The sequence below is a fragment of the Eurytemora carolleeae genome, unplaced genomic scaffold, assembly GCF_000591075.1.
Source record: "Eurytemora carolleeae unplaced genomic scaffold, Eaff_2.0 scaffold294, whole genome shotgun sequence".
NCBI classification, from domain to species: domain Eukaryota; kingdom Metazoa; phylum Arthropoda; class Copepoda; order Calanoida; family Temoridae; genus Eurytemora; species Eurytemora carolleeae.
Genome location: NW_019396358.1, coordinates 127,391 through 148,399, shown reverse-complemented (window position 1 = coordinate 148,399; position 21,009 = coordinate 127,391). Strand labels below are relative to the sequence as shown.

Below are 21,009 nucleotides of genomic sequence, written 5' to 3'. Positions count from 1 at the left end.
ACATAGTGCCGTACATCATTGGGTATATTTATACTTTTAGGTACATCATTCTGAAACCCAAGTTTCATAGAGTACATGGTTTAGTACATCAATATATGTATACAGACAAGTACATCATTTAAACCCCACGTTTCATTGAGTACATGGTTTAGTACATAAATATATGTTTTGTGTACTAACAAGTACATCATTCTGAAACCCAAGTTTCATGTAGTACATGGTTTAGCACATCAATATATGTATACAGACAAGTACATCATTTTAAAACCCAGGTTTCATTGAGTACATGGTTTAGTACATCAATATATGTATTGTATACTAACAAGTACATCATTCTGAAACCCAAGTTTTATGGAGTGCATGCTGCAGTACATCAATTTGAATATGTGTACTTTCAGATACATATTTCTGAACCACTGGTTTCAAAGAGTACATGGTTAAGAACATCAATACATGTATATGTATACCTAGTTGTACAAAAACAAAAGATTGAGTAAATAAAACTATGGTTTCTTAGAATGCTTAGGATCCATTTAATTTGATGCGGATCCGGATCAAGGATTCGCACTGGAAAAAATGGATCCGGATCTAGGTTATTTCTACTAAATTTACTGAATTTTTCAACAAAGCCGAATTTTCAAATTTGTCTTCTTTTCGCTTAGTTTTGTGCTAAAACTTGATGAACCATTCAGAAATCAGGTATGTTTTTAATCTCTCTTTGTACAATAGTTCAGATTAGGGTTTTGAGAGTAACTTTTTTTAAATGCAGTTTTTGATAGATATTTTCCCCCTTGGCTCCGGATCAGTGGATCCGCTTATTTTTGCGGATCCGGATCCATGATGCCAAATCTTTCGGATCCGGATCCTAAGCGCTGTTTTATTAGTATCACAGGGTTTAAATTATGCAAGATATAAAAAAATAAAAACTAGATGTTTGTATTACCATTTATATAAATCATAACGTTAAAATCAAGAAGAAGGTACAGAAGTTTTAGGTTGAAATAAATGCTGCAAGGATGTACATGCATAGATATTTATTTTATCATGTACTATTTACATTGTACTCTACCTATTTTGTACTTTAAGGCTATGGAGTATTTTCTAATTTGAGCAAGAAGATTACGTTGTTAACAACAAATCTGCGCAGCATTTGCGCGTTAGTTTCGAAGATTTTACAAAATACGTAAACGATCAAATTTAAATATCAGTCTAACATATGTTTAGAGGATTCCGTGCCATGTCTTATCAGTGTAACATATGTTTAGAGGATTCCGTGCATGTCTTATCTCTCAATTGTGTTTAATGTTTTTGGGAGGACAAGTTTCTGTTTTATTTAAAAAGTCGTATTTTATTTGATCAATTTAGGTCGAATACATGTTTATAATCTTCAAATTCTTTATTTTTGAATTTCTCTGATCTCAATCCTGCTCCGATCCATCCTAAGAGCAATCAAATCATGTAAAAACAAATATTGTGGTTTGAAGTTTTCATAAAAATTACATATTTACTATTTTTTCCTCTCTAATTTTAGTTCTCTTAACAGTCCTTTGAACAAATTTAAACAATTGATTCAGGCTTAAAGGGAGTGACCAGTTATGTAAGATAGTTATTATTTTTTTTTAAAGATCTGTAAATCCTGAGTTTAAGCGCAAATTCGACGTTCAAAACTCTACTCTTAAGAGTGGATACGTTTTCAGAATGATTTTTTAAAAAAATTATTAAATTAAATAATTACAGATCTTTAAAAAGTTTAATATGTCTCAAATGAATCCGAAAGAAGTTTTCCACAACACTGCATACTCAGTTCAACTATCTAACATAGCCGGTCACTCCCTTTAAAGGGACTAAACACGTAATTTTTAGTGACCCTTCATTTATGAATAGAGTAGCATAATTGGTTCACATTGATTTTATTAAACTCTGTAAATCAAGAATGACTAAAGTATTCACGTTTTCTTTATGAAAATAGATTATTTTAAACTGACGTTTCTCTACATCAGTGGCTTGCGCATATATTTCCATGCAATGAAAGTTTTAAGAATAACGTTTTGTATTGGCCCTCTCTTAGAAGTGGAGGATCACGTGAAACTACGAGGACAGTCCGCTTTATGAAAGAATTGTAATTTTAAAAATGATTGATAGATTGGTTAATTGATTAATTGATTGATTCCTATCAAGAACATGAATGTCAGTGGCACCCTGGGGTGATATAAAGAAGAACTGTCCACCCTCCTATAATATATGATAAATAAACATTAATAATAATGATAATAAACAATCAACAATCATTCCGTAGAAGTCAATTCCTTTCAAAAATAACCACAGAAAGACGGACATTTATCACATTAACAAAGCAAAAGCAATCAGATTTAAGGGTTTTCTACTTCCCAATCAAGGGGGGGGGGGGAAGGTGCTGCCCCCAGTCCTGTATAAAAAACTGATTGAACAATTGGTTTCTTTATTCATTAAACTCATTCAGACATGTTTACTTTATGCCTCAATTTCTCAATTTTTTAAACTTAATTATTTGCCACTTGATTATAAGTGATATGGGTGAGTGGCCAGGAGTTCAACATGATACTTTGACTTTAAGTTAAATGACAATAAAAATAATAATAATATTCACAGTTTAAAAACTGATTTGGTTGATGAAACAATGATTGGTGAATTACTAAATAGATGGATGTAATAATTTATGAGATTTTAAATGGAGAACTATTTAGATTTAAAATTAAACCTTCTGTTTGAGCGCAGCTTTGAGTAGTTCAGCAGAGATTTTTTTCCTATTCACGGGATCCAGATATACATCCCACTCATCCAGTGCTCTACAGTACACATAGTATAGCAAAAGTACAGCTACAGAGTTTATACAGTACATACAGTACAGTTACAGAGTTTATTTAGTACATACAGCACAATTAAATAGTTTATACAAAATTTTAAGCACAGTTAGAGTTTATAGAATACAACTGTTACAGAATTTATACAGAACATACAGTACAGTTACATAGCTTTTACAATACATTAGTACATTAGGTACAGTAAGAGGTAATACAGTACACAGAGTACAGTGACAGAGTTTATACAGAACATTTAGTACAGTTACAGAGTTTAAACAGTACATACAGTACAGTTACATAGATTATACAGTACATTTTGTGATTCGTATTTTCTTTTTACAGGGTTCAAATTTACATCCCACTCATCCAGTACATATAAATTTGATACAAAGTATATAATAGTACATAAAGTACATACACATTATGCATAATTCATGTACACAATAACTGTTCACAGGGAAAGATAGAAAAAATATGCAAAACAAAAGCGAAATAAAAAGCAATAAACAGTCTAATCGTTACAAATAAAATTTGTTTATTTTATTTCCGAAAATCTCAAAGATGATATACTAAGAGACATTTAAACATAAAAATCATATATTCTAACAGACAGGGTTACCCACAAAGGATGAGACTGTAATGACGACATGAAACTCATATAACATGACAAGGTTAAATTAAGTTTTCAGCTTTGTGAGGTAACCCTGTAGTAACCATATTAACTGAAGACTGGTTCAGCAATTTACCTACAAGACCCATTAAACTATTGAATAAAAAGACGTATTCACTATTCAAACCATAATATGAGTATTTGTCTGATAGGGGTGTATATAATTCCATTTTTTTATTCTTTCCCCTTCCCCTCAGTTTTTTTTGATTTCCCTTCCCAAATTCGATAATTTGTGGATTTGTGAAATTTTTTAGAAACTGTTTGGAAAAATTATTGAGTAATGAGTATTTTTCCGTAGTTCCCTATATTCCTCTTTTCTCTCAACATTCCTCTTTCTCTCAATATTCGTCTTTCCTCTCAACATTCCTCTTCCCTCTCAACATTCCTCTTTCCCTCTCAACCTTCCTATTTCCCTCTCAACATTCCTCTTTCCTCTCAACATTCCTCTTTCACTATCCTTGTGATCAATGTGAGAAAGTTATTACTTAAAAAAGAATATTTGAAAAGACACATGAAAACCTCAATTCAACTATAATAGTTTATTTTTAGTTCTCGTACCCGAGACTGCGGTGTATTCTTAACAGACTAAAGGCTACAAACCTCCGGACAAATCCACATTGTAAGTTAACTTTCAATTTACATTAGTTTAAATCTGAAATATATATAAGATAATCAATCAGTGCCAATTGAGATGAGCCGAAGGAAGAGTTTATGCTTGCTCTTATGTTTATAGCAAACTTGCCTGAGCTGAAAAGGTTAGAATGGGAGGTCTCGCTGTATATTATTATTACAAAGGATTCTGCTACCTGAAAGGTGTTCTCACAACACTCCACATAGAGACTATAAGACACATTTGGGCGTATGATTTCTCTCCTCCAGACAGAGTATCCAGGTCCTAGAATAACATAGCTTAGTTCTTCTTTTACAAGCAACTGATCATAGTTCTACTATTTTAAATAAGATACTAATTATAATTCTACAGTCTTGGATAAACTACTAATCATAGTTCTAATGTAATTAATAAGATACTAATTATAATTCTACATTCTTGGATAAACTACTAATTATAGTTCTACTGTCTTTGACCAATTGCTAGCTATAGTTCTACTGTATTTGACCAATTGCTTGCTATAGTTCTATTGTCTTTGATTAACTATTAATCATAGTTCTACTGTCTTTGATAAACTACTGATCATAGTTATACTGTCTTTGATCAATTGCTAGCTAAAGTTTTACTGCCTTTGATAAACTACATATCATAGTTCTACTGTCTTTGACCAATTGCTACCTATAGTTCTACCGTCTTTGATAAACTACTAATCCTAGGTCTAATATCTTACATAAACTTCTAATCATAGTTCTACTGTCTTAAACAAACTACTAATAAAGTTTTACTGTCTATGACAAACCACTTATCAAACAAAGCGGAGTTTTACTAAACTTTAAAAACTTTTACAATTTCTAGACAGGTAAAATGCAAAATATTCAAACAAAATCAAAAAAATCTTACTCCCTCTGATAATGATTTATTCACCTGATATATTACTTCGTTTTCTTCATTCCTAAACTTTATAAAGGCTTTCTTGGTGGCAACGTCTATCGTCAATTTCATACTGCCTTCAAATCCCTGAAAAAAAAATTTAATCAAATCAAATCTCTGAACAAATATAACAAATCCCTAAAATCAATGCAAATCCTTAAATAAATTCAGAATCAAATAAAAATAAAGAATTAATTAAAATAAAAAAACAGATTAAAAATAAAATCAGATCAGATCAAAATCAAATTCAAGTTTTAGTTTATATTTAAGATCGGATTATTATCAAAGAGATAGATGAATATTGAATATTATTATTAATATAAATTAATTGTGTTCAATTTTGAGAATTAAGTTGTGAGTGCATGGTTAATTGGATTAGGTTCAAACATTATTCTCAAGTTAAAAATAATTCTATGGTCCCTTTATATGGTCCCTACTCCCTTTATATGGTCCCTTTATATGGTCCCTACTCCCATTATATGGTCCCTTTATGATGATACCCAAATCTTTAGTTTATTACTTTTGATTATAACTTTAAAATTTTTTAAAAATATGGAATAACTTTTTAATTTACAAATAGAGAATTATTTATTAACAGATATATGTATATACTTTGCTTGTCTGTCTGTTTGTCTGTCCGTTTGTATCCAATAAACGTAAAATTCGGTCGGGCCCACAATTTTTGAGGCAATTCACATGACCCCAGGGAAAGGTTTATGGATGCTCAAAATTTCAAAAATTGGAATAAGTAGATTTTTGTAAAATTTTGAAAATTCACAAAAATATTATTAAATCCAGAAACTTTTTTTTGATTTGTTTTATTTTGTACAAAGAGAAGATGCTTTCAGATAAATCCGAAAGATTGATTTCCGAATAAATCGATAGTTTCAAGATTTATTAAATTGAGTTTTATTTTTCTTTAATTGTTAAAAGTTTTCTTACCAAATTGAAGTCCTGTGCTAAAACGTTAAAGTTTCTAACAGCCATTTGAACAATGTATCTCCTAAAAAAAATATTTTAAGCAAAATTTGTTCACAATCATGATGTTTAAAAAGTGCGGAGGACTTAGCGTTCTCCTGTATGCCATTTTTAAATTATTCAAAATAAACCACAGGAGGAGAGGGGGTGGAACCCCCCCTCCACCAACCTTGATAGGCTAAACTAAAAGTCTGTGAGGCTAAACTGAAAGTGTGTGAGGCTAAACTAAAAGTGTGTGAAGCTTAACTGAAAGTGTGTGAGACTAAACTAAAAGTGTGTAAGGCTAAACTAAAAAAGTGTGAGGCTTAACTAAAAGTGTGTGCGACTAAACTAAAAGTGTGTGAGACTAAACTAAAAGTGTGTGAGACTAAACTAAAAGTGTGTGAAGCTGAACTAAAAGTGTGTGAAGCTGAACAAAAGTGTGTGAGACTAAACTAAAAGTGTGTGAGACTAAACTANAGTGTGTAAAGCTGAACTTCTTGTGAGAAACTAACCTTACGATAACCATCTGACACTTCCGTTCGCAAGCTTGATTCTCCAAAATTTTAATATTGCGTTTGAGATCATTCAGATTTTTTGACATTATGGCATTCATCTTAAGCAAATCCTAGACGTTTAAATGTAATTATTCATGGGAATGTAAGCGTAGTTTCAATTGGCCCTCCATGCAAAGATGCCCAATTCACTAAGGTACCCTTCAAGGCTTTGTCTGATAAAGCATGAATTGGTTGTTAATGTTCACAATTTTAAAAACTTTTCAATTGTGGTTACTGGTTTCTCTACATGCGTGACTTGCGTATTTCTACTATAGGAAAATTATCAGAATTAAACACTTTCTACCTTAAAAAACTATACTATATCTTTCACACTATTAATAGAAGAATGGTTTAAAGTGCACCTTTGTGCATCTTTGCATAGAGGGCATTTTAAATAAGGTTAAATACAGTCCCTTTAGGTTAACCCAGCCTCCAGAATATACCTGCATACAATGAGTATTTCAGGCATATATATTACAAACTTTTGAGTAGGCTGAATTTTGGTAGGCTACTATTTACCAATAATTTTGGATCTGAGGTCAATGAACCCGTGAGGTCAAAATATGGAGGTCAGTGACATTGATTTAAATTTTTAGATTCTTTACATTCGCAAATAATCAATGCCACCTTTTTGCAATTTAAAAATCAATGCCCCCCTGTTGAGTCCGAACGCTAATTTCTGTTGAATCCAAACTCTAATTCTTGAATTAGTGCGGATATAGAACTATTGTTCACGTTTTTCTCGAATTGTCTTTCTTCGGTCAACACAGAGCTTGTTCGTACTTAGTTAATAAAATATCTCGCCTCTCGGATATTCGTTAAAAGTTAATTCGCTTAGAATCGAAATAAATCCAACCTAAAACCGAATCTGCATGTTCATTTTTCGTAAATAGTTCGTAGTTTGTGTTTCTTTCTCTTTGTAACTAATATTGTTTGAAATTCGCGTAAAAGTTTATTTGCAAATCAAAGAATATTAATTTTTTGCGAAACAGCTAAAAACGTAGCAAAAAATTTCTTTTCTTGAACAATGTCAAATGAAGAAAAATCAAATTGGAGACTATATGCCTGAATTTATACGTTATATGACTTTTTTTTAAAAGGAAATTTAGTGTATGAATTATCAATGTGCATAATTTTTTAAAGTATATACACAATAAATAGTGGATACTTGGAGAGTTTGATTCAATTTGGAAGTAAATCTTTTTTTCTAACCATCAAGAATTAGTAGGAATTTATTTAGAATTTTTTTAAGAATTTATCATTTTTGAATTTTTAATCTTATAAATTGGATGCAGTTGATACAGACAGATTCTGATTTGATTTTACTTCTTGTAATCGTTTCTTTCGTTCCTTTTCCTTCTGTTCACTGCCCCTGATTCTGATTATTTTTAAAGAAAATAAAAATTTGTCAAAACCAGTATGTATTGGGACACTCGTGACTCTGCTTCATTGTAGTTGTAGTAATTTACAGTTTTCAAATCAAATCAAATTAGGCGTTTGGGGATGTCCTACACCACACTACAAAATTGAAGTGACTATACTAAATCAATAATAAAGTGAGGTTTTATTGTCTAACTTAAGAATGCTTGACTTCACAAGCTGATTTAAGGTTAATGCAGTGCTCAATCCATACTCTGATATATTTTCTCCTGTTCAATTTTCTTTTTTCTTCTTGTTTCTTGTTTGTAGGTTTCTGCAATTTTACTCTGAGTTCCATGTCTAAATCCTAGCTGAGGGCTGAGGTGTAGAAATTGGATGTTTGGGAGGTTATATTAATTTAGAAATATATATTTGAAGTGATGTTAATTGTAGTTACAGTGATCAGAAAACAGAGATGATTGTAGTCTTTTTTATGTTATCCTACCTTCGGAGAATAGTTAGAGAATTTGGCAGAACATCCCTGGAAATACAGTCAAGATTAAACACCAGTCCCTAGGAACCGAATCCCTTGGATCCCCATAAATTCGATCCCTGGATCCGGATCCGAAAAAACATGTGGATCCAGGTGTCAAAATATCAACTGAAACATCACAGAAATACTGTTTTGCAAACAAAAACATCTTTAAGGGATTGTAAGCGTTATTTCAAGTGACCCTCATGCAATGATGACAGTACCCTTAATCTGATCAAAAATATGGAAGATAGGCTTTTTTTCTAACTTGAAAAAAGTTTAATTCTGCTAATTTCTCCATCGCTTCTTTTAAGCAAGAAATATGCATGTTATGTTTGCAAAGAACGCGCAAATGAAAAAAAACGGTTAAGAGAAACAAAACATGGATATTCAATTAATACTTAATCAGCCAAAGCTTATAATGGTACCGTTGTAAAGCGGGCATTGACATCACTGCCTTAAGAATCACTTGAAACTACGCAAACAGTCCCTTTAAGATTGAAAGATTAATAAAATATTTTCGATAAAAATATTAATGCGCTAGACCTGGATCCATTTTTACATAACACCTTTTAAATTACTGATAACCAACTGCTGATACAAATGTTTAAAATGCTTTTAACCTAATTCAAACTTTTAAAACAGGACATGTGAACAACGGCCCTCTTATAGATATGCTTCTATCGATCGATCTACATTATTCTGGGCCAGTGTGCATGAAATTAACTGGGTGTGCTTTACAGCTGTTAAAGCTGAGTGGAACCTTTAGTGGAGAAATAATTATTTAAAATTCTTAATTAAAGGCCATTTCAAGCATCTCTGTCACTGTTTTTAAGGAAATTTAAATTTTTTTGTGACGAAGTTTGCAAAGTTTCCTGTGTGAGCCAAAACTAGCAGATAAAAATAAATTTCCTCTTTTTCCTCCTTACTTCTTTTTTTCCCTTCCCTCTTCCCCTGTTTCCAAGTTCAGTTTTACCCTTTTCCTTTTCCCTTTCACCATACTACTTCAAAGACAACACCTCTGAAATAAATGAAAACCATTTTATGGCTAAGGTTTATCCGCCATTAGAAAAGGCTGGCTGATGTGAGCTGGGCCCGGATTTGCAAACTGTAATGGATCATATTTAGCGGAACCAACACAAAGTATTAAAGTTTTTTTTTATTTGCTGAAAAGAAGAGTCATCAAGAGAAAAAATGAAGAATGAAGGAGGAAAAATGGATGACAAGAACAATTAAAATATGTATGATCTGTAACCAATAATAAAAAATATAAAAAAATAAATTAATGTTGAAGAAATCTAAAGTTTTTATTCTTACCTTTTGCTTCTTGAATTTTTCCATAATTACATCTGATGACTCGGACTTAGCAGCTTTCAACATTTCAAGCTTTGCTAAAAAAAATAATTAAATTGGAATTTAGGAGGGGTAAAAATAAATTCGATTACCTAAGAAAATCCCCCCACCCCCCCACAAACAATCCGGAGACCGAATATTCTCCTTCAACATTTTCAAGAAGACAAAATTTCTTTTAAATTATTTGTCTAAAAAATTACCTTGAAGCTTTTCGAATGTTTCCTCTGGTTCCGGCAAATCTTCCTCTCCATACTTATTTCGAAAATTCTTAAACAAAAAAAGAAACTTCTTTGACAATTTTGCGGTTTAAAGGATCAGTCATTGTAATTTCAAGTGACCTTCCATTAAAAAAAGAAGCGGGGCATGCCCGATCTACAATTGTACTTTGGAAACCTTTCTTATCAATAGCTTGTGTTCAATTCTGCAGCAAAAATGCGCATGTCACTTTTATCGAGAGACCACAATTGAAAAATATAAGTTTTCAAAATTATAAACATCGATATCTAATTTATGCTTGATCAAACAAAGCTTTGAAGGGCACGGTTATGAATTAGGCCTGCCATACTATGCATGGAGGGTCACTTAAAGGGAGTGTTCGCGAAAAATGAAAGGGGGTATAGGCTTAATGCGATAAAAAAGCGCTTTTGATCGCTACTAATCTTACTTCTATCTGTTGCGTCTATAAGGAGAAAATTGTTAGAAACGACTCACACGGAAGAACGCAGCGCCCATACAAATTCGGAAAGATGCAACATTCAACTCGGATCGTAAACAAATCAATTTAATTCCAAACAAATCATTCAGATATTACAAACAATAGTAATCGGTTATTTTTCGACGCATTCATATATAGTTAATATTTCATAATATTTTTGATTTTGTTTTTTTTAGATTAATTTTCGCTGGCGCTGGATTTTCGAACATTCCTGGAAAATATGAAAATGTCGTCTTCATTATCAAAAATCCTCGAAACAGGAAAAAATGTAACTCTCAAATCATGAAAAATACAAAATATTATGAAATATCAACTATTTACGAATGCGTCGAAAAATAATCGATGACTATTGTTTGTAATATCTGGATAATTTGTTGGGAATTAAATAGATTTTTTTACGATCCGAGTTGAATGTTGCATCTTTCTGAATTTGTATGAAAACTACGTTCTTCGGTGTGAGTCGTTTTTAACAATTTTCTCCATATAGACGCAACAGATAGAAGTAAGATTAGTAGCGATCAAAAGCGCTTTTTTATCGCATTAAGCCTATACCCCCTTTCATTTTTCGCGAACACTCCCTTTAAATAAACGTTTTATTACCTCAAGGCCGTCATTCAACTTTTCAACACAAACGGATTTCTCCTTCTTTAGTTTCTCAACTCTGAAAAAAGTACAATATTCAAACTTTAATAAATCAATATTAACCCCCCCCCCCCTCTACCCATCACTGCTTGGTATGTTTTATAAGCTGTAATTGCTTAATTGGAATATTATTTGGAGAAAAAAACCCAGCGGTAGCAGTTAAACGAGCAGTTGAGACACAGCTCAGACTATTAGCAAATAAGAATAAGAAAGAAACCGGTTTGCAAATTTAAAAAAAATATTTTTAACTAATGAAACACATATTTTATTATATTACTTTTGTTTCAACCGCTATAGAAATACTAATGTAAAACTCTTTTTCCGTCAACCGCTGGAAATGCAAGTCTTTATTTACTTATATTTCCCTTTAACGGTAAAATATTTAACATTTTATATATATATTATTGTCTTCAACTGCTCTAAACATACTTTTTCATGGCAAACAAATATATGTAAAAACGTGAATCCCAGTGGATTTGGGTGAAAATATTCACATAAAGATTTTAACTTCAGACGTTAAGTAAATTTTTAATTAGGGGAAAAAATCGAATTTTTCTTTTTCTGAACTGCGCCGTAGAGTCTTAATCAGATCTCAATTTAAGTATCTTTGATTTTTAGGGGGGAAAAAAGTTTGAGTACAAAATATGTCCAATTTTTCACTCCCCAGTTGTATTAACAATTATACTTTGTCTAAAATAAGCTTACTGTGTCTTTTTCCCTTTCTCAAAAGAAGTCAACTGGTCGATACTCTTTTCATTCATTGCCTACAAGATAAAACCATTGCTTAGGATCAAGATCAGAAACGATTGGATAAACAATATTTTGGCTTCCTGGTTTCGGGTCCGCAGAAATATGCGGATCAAAACAGCAACTAATAACTTTTGGACTTTTATTTTAAAAAACAGCGATTCTTAAAGAAATATCTATAATCTGGATCTGGATCTGGATCTGAATCTGAATCTGAACCTGGATCTGGATCTGGATCTGGATCCGGATCTGGATCTGGATCTAGTCTAATCAAGGCGGATCCAGATCCGCATCAAAATTAAATGGATCCAAAGAACTGGACAAACATAACAGAAAAACGTAAAAACAGAAATCTATTAAATCGATTAAAATTTAAGTCACCTTATCAATCCGTAGTTGCTCTAGATCTGTCTCCATTCTAACCAGACTCTGGTTACTTTTCCTTAATAAACAATAAAGTAATTAACCAATTAATCAAGTAACTCTTTAATGCCAGATTAATAAAGTAACTCTTTCATGCGAGATTAATAAAGTAACTCTTTAATGAGAGATTAATAAAGTAACTCTTTAATGAGAGATTAATCAAGTAACTCTTTAATGAGAGATTAATAAAGTAACTCNGTAGGATCTAGATAGTAGATAGATAGATAGTTAGATGTAGTAGGATTTAGATAGTAGATAGATAGATAGTCAACCAATTAATCAAGTAACTCTTTATTGAAAGATTAATCAATGAACCAATCAATCAAGTAACTCTTTAATTAGAGATTAATCAATTTACCAATTAATCAAGTAACTTTTTAATGTGCGATTAATCAACCAACCAATTAATAAAGTAACTTTTTAATGAGAAACTAATCAATCAACCAATTAATCAAGTAACTCTATAATGAGAGATTAACAATCAACCAATTCAGCTAGTTTATCAATTTTTCTATTGTTCTCTTTATCTGTTTATCTTTTGTTCTCCTTATCTGTTTATCTACTGTTCTCTTTATCTGTTTATCTATTGTTCTCTATCTGTTTATCAGTTTATCTTTTTTATCTTTGTCTGTTTATCTATGGTTCTGTTTATCTGTTTATCTATTGTTATCTTTACATATTTATTTATTGTTTTCTTAATCTGTTTATCTATTGTTCTCTTTGTCTGATTATCTATTGTTCTCTTTATCTGTTTATCTACTGTTCTCTTTTTCTGTTTATTTGCTTATCTATTGTTCTCTTTATATGTTTATCTATTGTTTGCTGTATCCGATTATCTATTGTTCTCTTATCTGTTTATCTAATGCTTTCTTTATCTGTTTATCTAATGTTATCTTTATCTGTTTATCTATTGTTCTCTTATCTGTTTATCTATTGTTTTTTATCTGTCAGTTTATCTAATGCTTTCTTTATCTGTTTATCTAATGTTATCTTTATCTGTTTATCTAATGTTCTCTTTATCTGTTTATCTATTGTTATCTTTATCTGTTTATCTATTGTTCTCTTTATCTGTTAACTATTGTTCTCTTTATCTGTTTATTTATTGTTCTGTTTATCTGTTTATCTAATGTTCTCTTTATCTGTTCCTCTGTTGATTTGTTGTCCTCTTTATGTTATATCTTTTTCTGTAATCCCCTTCATTTGTATTTTAATCCTAATCTTGGTACTTGGCTCAAGTATTCAATGATGATTCAATCAAAGGCGTTAAAGAAAGAAATGCGCAACGTTATTGTTAACATCTCTTGTACCTGATCATCGCAAGAGAAGCAATTCGTTTATTCTTTTTTGATACTATTGTATTCAAATCTACAGTTAGTTTCTCCTTCTGATCCGTCGTCTCTAGGCATCTATAATGAACAAAATTACTAAACAAATATTTTAACAGTATTTTTAGTAATATTTTATCAACAATTTACGACTATAGTGTGTACATTAGAAAAGCATTTATTACTAAGACGGGCAAGTCATGCGGGCAAATAAAGTCATGAGCAGAGATAATAAAATGGTCAATGGGATATAAAGTGGTCAGGCGGTTGTTAAACAAAGTAGTTTGGCGGGCAAATAAATTGGTCAGGCATGCGATAAACGAAGTGGTCAGGCGAGTTATTAAAGTAGTAAGGTGGGATAATAAAATGGTGAGGCGGGACAATAAAGTAGTCAGGCGGGACAATAAAGGAGTCATGCGGGACAATAAAGTAGTCAGGCGGGACAATAAAGGAGTCTGGTTACCTGTTTGTAAGGGCTGTAATCTCCTGATTCAGTTTATCCAAACTATCAGCTTCCTCAGGACACCGTCTAAATATCATTAATCAAAAAAGGGTTTAAAATCAAGAATATTCATTTCCTGAAATTTAAAATTAAAATTTGCTATGACCTATGCTATTCCATCAAACAACACCAATAAAATTCCATTCCAATAATAGGTTTTAATCTAATTAGGATCTTAAATGTATATAAAACGATTTCAATAAAATATGGCATTTTTTAAACTAATAAGGGGTATTCAAATTCAATTCCTTATTAGTCTCTGTTACATTAATTTGCAAGTTACATTTGTAGAGAACCACATTTGTAACTATCTCATTGTAGGATTTCACATCATATAATATCTCATAGAAACTATCTCATATAAACTAAGATTTCTCATCATAGTAACCATCTTATTGTAACTGTCTCATTGTAACTATCTCATTGTAGGATTTCTCATCATATGATATCTCAAAGTAACTATCTCATTGTAACTGTCTCATTGTAACTATCTCATTGTAGGATTTCTCATCATATGATATCCCATAGAAACTATCTCATTGTGGGATTTCTTATCATATTATATCTCATAGTAACTATCTCATTGAAATTAAGATTTCTCATCATATGATATCTCATTGTAACTGTCTCATGTAAACTAAGATTTCTCATCATATGATATATCATTGTAACGGTCTCATGTAAACTAAGATTTCTCATCATATGATATCTCATTGTAACTGTCTCATGTAAACTAAGATTTCTCATCATATTATATCTCATGGTAACTATCTCATAGTAACTATCTCATTGTAACTAACTCATTGTAACTATCTCATTATAACTATCTCATTGTAGAATATCTCATTCATTCTCAATTAGAAACAGGTTTAAAGGTACTGTTGTAAATTGGACACGACCCTCTAATCCGAAGTTCAAAATTACGTCTACAGTCTCTTTACATACAATAACAAATTTGATAAAATAAGGAAATTCAAAATGGCGCTTACTCTAGCTCCTTGAGTTGAGCGATCAGTAGACTATTATCCGTGAAATGTCGAGTTTTATTCTGTCTCATTTGTGTCCACACCTATGCTCAAACAATTAGAAAACGTATTAGAATATTTTCACTGTAATCTGTTCCGTAATTTTGACGTGAAATCAGCTCTTTTACAAATATCTTCAAAAAGGGAAAAAATAAGGTCGAATAAATATTATTTATCCCAGAACCCAAAAAGTTCCTAAAAATGTTTTTATTATTTGAGTGCTGACTGATTATCTGCTTGTAAATGCACAATGAATGTATAATTAGTTGAGATTTCAATATGTATACTTTGTTTCAACAAATACGATCAAACAAAATTATCAAACATTATATTTTCAATTGGCTCATAATAAATTTTCTTTTGTGTTTTATTTTAAGCTGAACCATCATACATTATTATTTTGTATTTTGTGTTTGAAAATAAATACTATAACTATAAAATAAAAATTAATCGACTAATAGGTTCCAAGAAGTTAACAAATCATTTCTTCAAATTTGAACATTCCTGATTTTTCTTTTTGATTTCTTCCTGTATTTTCTCGATTTCTCCCTGAAACAAAACAAAATATAACAGAATTATGCAATATCCAGAATGCAGAATAAAGAATTTTAAATCTAAAAAGGTTCCCAAAGCTTGGGAACCTGGCGCTGCTCAGGTTACTCATAGTTAATCCCACCGTTTACCCGCACTTGGTCAATTTTACCGGGAAACTAAATTTAAGTTATAATTGAAGACAATCCGAAGAAAGCTTCGCCGCAGAATTTCTTCTGGAATTTTGGTAGCTTAAAAGTCGAGCCACTAAACTTAAATTCTTAAAACCAGGCTTTGAACATTACCGTAGTTCTCACAAGTTCCCCGATCTAAATTTGAGGCAAGTCGGTCCAATTGTTTCCGGAGTTATGATCGGACAAACAAACAATCATACAGACAAACAGAGATTCAATTCACAGCTTGATATATATAAATTATAATTATTATCATTAAAAGCTCAGGACCCCCGCTTTGTTAAGTTAATTTGACTAAATTAACTGCAAGCTAAGATCATTATGTGATATCAAGATTTGAGGCAAATTGGTCAAGGGGTTCATGAGCTGTGATCGGACATACAAACAGAACAACAAGACATTACTCACCTAATATTTATATACTTTCTTTATCAGAGGTTTGGCGAGAAGATTAGAAAATTATCTCTAGTATTAGAATAGGTCCTAGTTTGGCGAGAATATTAGAAAATTTGATCTAGAATAGATTCTAGTTTGCTCTAGTATTAGAATAGATCCTAGTTTGCTCCAGTATTAGAATAGATCCTAGTTTGCTCCAGTATTAGAATAAGTCCTAGTTTGCTCCAGTATTAGAATAGATTCTAGTTTGCTCCAGTATTAGAATAAGTCCTAGTTTGCTCCAGTATTAGAATAAGCCCTAGTTTGGTCCAGTATTAGAATAAGCCCTAGTTTGCTCCAGTATTAGAATAAGCCCTGGTTTGGTTCAGTATTAGAATAGATTCTAGTTTTCTCCAGTATTAGAATAAGCCCTAGTTTGGTCACCTGAATTTTAGTTCTAAGCTCTGTTAAACCTCGTCCTATGCCTGCTTGCTTCTAAAATAAAAAAAATATTGAAAAATACTTAAAAAATCAACTTTTAAATAAAATAAAAATATTGAAAAATACTTCAAAAATTAACTTGAATAAAGTAACCCTCCGCTTTAAAAGATGTATTTCCGATAACATCATCAACATGAAGATTTCGTCGTTTTCTAACTTCAATCGTTAAATTCGGTCAATATGCTTAATTGCTTATTGAAAAGAAATCCGTTAGTCGCTGTAGCTGTAGAAATGAACCACTTTTGAAAGAACATAAATTTCAATCCGATGAAAAGATTTTGATTTTATTTTAATTAGATAAAAGGTTCTAACCGCGAGATCCTTCTCTATATGATCAATGTTCTTCTTATTCTCTAGAATTGGACTGTTGTCCAGGAAATCCAGGGTTTTCTTCACGTCCATGTAGTAGGATCTAGACAGTAGATAGATAGATAGTTAGATTTAGTAGGATCTAGATAGTAGATAGATAGATAGTTGGATGTAGTAGGATCTAGATAGTAGATAGATAGATAGTTAGATGTAGTAGGATCTAGATAGTAGATAGGTAGATAGATGTAGTAGGATCTAGATAGTAGATAGTAAGATGTAGTAGGATCAAGATAGTAGATAGATAGATAGTTAGATGTTGTAGGATATAGATAGAAGATAGATAGATAGTTAGATGTAGTAGGATCTAGATAGTAGATAGATAGATAGTAAGATGTAGTAGGATCTATAGTAGATGGATAGATAGTTAAATGTAGTAGGATCTAGATAGTAGATAGAAAGATAGATAGTTAGATGTATACGGATCTAGATAGTAGATAGAAAGATAGTTAAATGTAATAGGATCTAGATAGTAAATAGATAGATAGTTAGATGTAGTAGGATCTAGATAGTAGATAGAAAGATAGTCAAATGTAGTAGTGTTACGCGAGCCATGCTGCATGTATAAAGTCTGCTTATCGCCCCTGTGTATTTCTGAGTTCTCCCTGAAGATCTGTACGGAACGTATTGTGAAAGAACTAGTTTAGGAACTGTTTACAGACCCACTACGCAGGCGCAAGATTTCTCGCGGAGTAGTAAATAATTTATATCAGTATAGACCCACTACGCAGGCGCAAGATTTCTCGCGGAGTAGTAAATAATTTATATCAGTATATGTTTATTCGTCTTGCAAGTTTTAACCGTGTCCAGAATTCTGGGATCACTGTGGTAACTATTTTTATATATACTTATGATTATCGTGTTGATTATAGTATGATTGATATTTATATATGTGTTTGTTGGTTCCTAGCCACAGTTTTTTAATGCTTGAGTGAATTATTTGTTGTATTTGTATGATTTATCACTCAAAAGCTTTTTCTGTGGGTTTATTAAACTTATTTAGATTGAAGGCTCAGAGAAATAAACGTTCGGAACCTTACTATCATCCTTTTATTATGACGAGCGTTGAGAGAAGGGAGTCTTACGATCCGGTCCTGAGAAATACCACACGGTATATATATTTGGTCTTTAGGGAAATCGCTAAGTAGCGAAACAAGTAGGATCTAGATAGTAAATAGATAGATAGTTAGATGTAGCAGGATCTAGATAGTAGATCGATAGTTAGATGTAGTAGGATCTAGATAGCAGATAGATAGATAGTTAGATGTAGTAGGATCTAGATAGTAGATAGATAGATAGTTAGATGTAGTAGGATTTAGATAGTAGATAGATAGATAGTTAGATGTAGTAGGATCTAGATAGTAGATAGATAGATAGTTAGATGTAGTAGGATCTAGTAGATAGAAAGATAGTTAAGATATTTAAATATTTAGATATATGCAGAAAGATATATATCTAGATTTTAGATATATGTTCATTGTTCAAACATGTTTCTAATACTTTTTACCACGAAATTCCAAGGTTTAATTCCCCTTGCTTACCTATAAGAATAATTGCCGTTAGGAGGGTAAAACTTATATCCGTCCAAAGATACAACCATGCTCACACCTGTAGGTACATTCTAAATACAATTTACTAATTTTAAAATACACAAACAAGATGAAAAAATTCATTCCTAAATATCCCCTAATGAAAAATGATTATGCACCAATTTGATTTCCAAGTATGATTTCCATAATTTTGTCATTAAAAATTAACCCTCTCAATTTTTTTAAGCAATCTAAGAACATTCTCGTGGTTCTTCTGCGTTCCCCAATCAAAATTTGAGCAATCCGTTTAAAGGAAGGTTTCATGTGTTCAAACAGAAATACATATAAATAGACAAACAGGGATTGCTACTTTATTTGAGGCAAATCGGACAAAAAAACAGACAGACAGACAAAGAGAGATTACAACTTTATATATACAGATATTTGTATGGATGCATATATATATATATTTGTGCATATATATATATATTTGTGCATATATATATATATTTGTGCATATATATATATATATATACTAGCTTGGGAACCCAGGGTAGTCATATTAACTCCCGCCGTTTACCCGCACTCTGCTTAAATTACGATTTTAGCTATTTTTCTCTATAAAAGTCGACCCACTCACTTTAGAATCTCAAAACCAAGCTAAGAACATTCCCAAATCAAATTTTTAGTCAAATCGGTCCAGGCGATTCCATAGTTATGATCGGAGAAACAAAAAAACATACAAACAAAAAGAGATTACAACTTTATAGATATAGATACTAGCTTGGGAACCCAGCACTGCCAAGGTTAGTAAAAGTTACTCCCGCCATTTACAAGCACATTTTTGCTATTTAAGTCGACCCACTCAACTTAGAATCTCAAAACTTTCAAGTTCTCCAATAAAAAATTTGAGGCAAATCGTTCCAGGGGTTCCGAAGTTATGATTGGACAAAAAAACAAACAGAGATTACAACTTTCTATTATTATTATTAAAAGACAACCCGTCGTTCAGTGAAGTTGGGGCTGGCGCTCCTATATAAATAGATTATACAGCTAAGAATGATATTTACCTCTTTCCGTGTCGAGATGGATTTAGCCTGTTCCTGGGTTGGACAAGCAACAATACTTTCCAGGTTAAACTGAACAAAATCCATTGTGACAGTGCTTTGAAATTTGAGCTGGGTCGCTAAACTACCTGCCAACTGAAATCTTAATCACCGATTCAAAGTTTAAGATTCATGAGGATTTGAATGGGTGATTCAAGATTTAAACCGGCGGTAGGTAGTTCAGCGACCTCTCCAATTAATTGAATTCAGGCGATATATGATGACATTTTATAACATTTCTAAATTCTTCCTGTCGTTACAAATCGTTACACGGCATTTAATTTTGTTTCAGGGAATTTTACACCATATAAAGACATTTGTCAACACTTATTAGTCTAAATATTTATTCAATTTTTAGTAGAGCGATCTCTGCGACCTGGTGATTGGGGCAAGTACTAAACCCTGTCTGTAAAGGAAATGTTAGCATAGTTGTGACACTCTGTTCAGAGATGGTAATGCTCGATTCAAGAAGGTACCCTTGAAACCTTTATCTCATCAATAATGTGGAAGATAGTGTCACTTTTATATTCCTACGGGTTTGTTTCTGATAATTACTATATGTTTTCCAGCAATAGGAATGCGCAAGTAACTTTAGTAGAGAAACCCTGATTGAAAACAATCAGTTTTTGATTTCTTATTCATTCTTGCTCAGACAAAGCCTTGAAAGTATGATTACAGTCCCTTTAAGCTAAAATACCTGATCTACTAGGTGGTTGAATACTTCCGTCTTATCTATTACGAGACAATTGATAAGAGCTGGATACTTGGTGGCGGGGACACGGTACTTTTCTAGTGCATCATGTCTTGTAGGCAGAAACTTCGTGATATGCACCTAGATTGATTAATTGATTGATTGATATACACCAAGACTAATAATTGATTGTTATAAACCAAGACTCATGATTGATTGAAATAAACCAAGACTAATGATTGATTGATATAAACCAGGACTAATGATTGATTGATATACACCAAGACTAATGATTGATTGATATAAACCAAGACTCATGATTGATTAAAATAAACCAAGACTATTAATTGATTGATATAAACCAAGACTAATAATTGATTGATATAAACCAAGACTATTTAATGATTGATATAAACCAAGACTAATGATTGATTGATATACACCAAGACTATTTATTGATTGATATAAACCAAGACTAAATGATTGATTGATATAAACCAAGACTAATGATTGATTGATATAAACCAAG

At 31.7% G+C, this 21,009-nt stretch overlaps 1 protein-coding gene across 1 annotated transcript in view; it reads right to left on the bottom strand.

Moving 5' to 3' along the window:
* Positions 1-933: 933 nt before the first annotated feature.
* The window catches only part of LOC111701675 (structural maintenance of chromosomes protein 6), a gene marked incomplete in the record, with an annotated part of 23,203 nt that continues 3,127 nt past the window's right edge, over positions 934-21,009 (bottom strand). The window contains 23 exon segments of the mRNA XM_023473067.1: positions 934-1,183; positions 1,348-1,439; positions 2,171-2,232; positions 2,738-2,825; positions 4,317-4,405; positions 5,045-5,137; positions 5,993-6,053; positions 6,523-6,635; positions 8,429-8,464; positions 9,773-9,846; positions 10,009-10,075; positions 11,124-11,184; positions 11,871-11,929; positions 12,294-12,354; positions 13,643-13,741; positions 14,124-14,189; positions 15,152-15,231; positions 15,692-15,736; positions 16,732-16,782; positions 17,101-17,200; positions 18,696-18,775; positions 19,754-19,822; positions 20,487-20,621. Of these exon segments, the coding sequence (XP_023328835.1) occupies positions 1,397-1,439; positions 2,171-2,232; positions 2,738-2,825; positions 4,317-4,405; positions 5,045-5,137; positions 5,993-6,053; positions 6,523-6,635; positions 8,429-8,464; positions 9,773-9,846; positions 10,009-10,075; positions 11,124-11,184; positions 11,871-11,929; positions 12,294-12,354; positions 13,643-13,741; positions 14,124-14,189; positions 15,152-15,231; positions 15,692-15,736; positions 16,732-16,782; positions 17,101-17,200; positions 18,696-18,775; positions 19,754-19,822; positions 20,487-20,621 (1,632 nt within the window).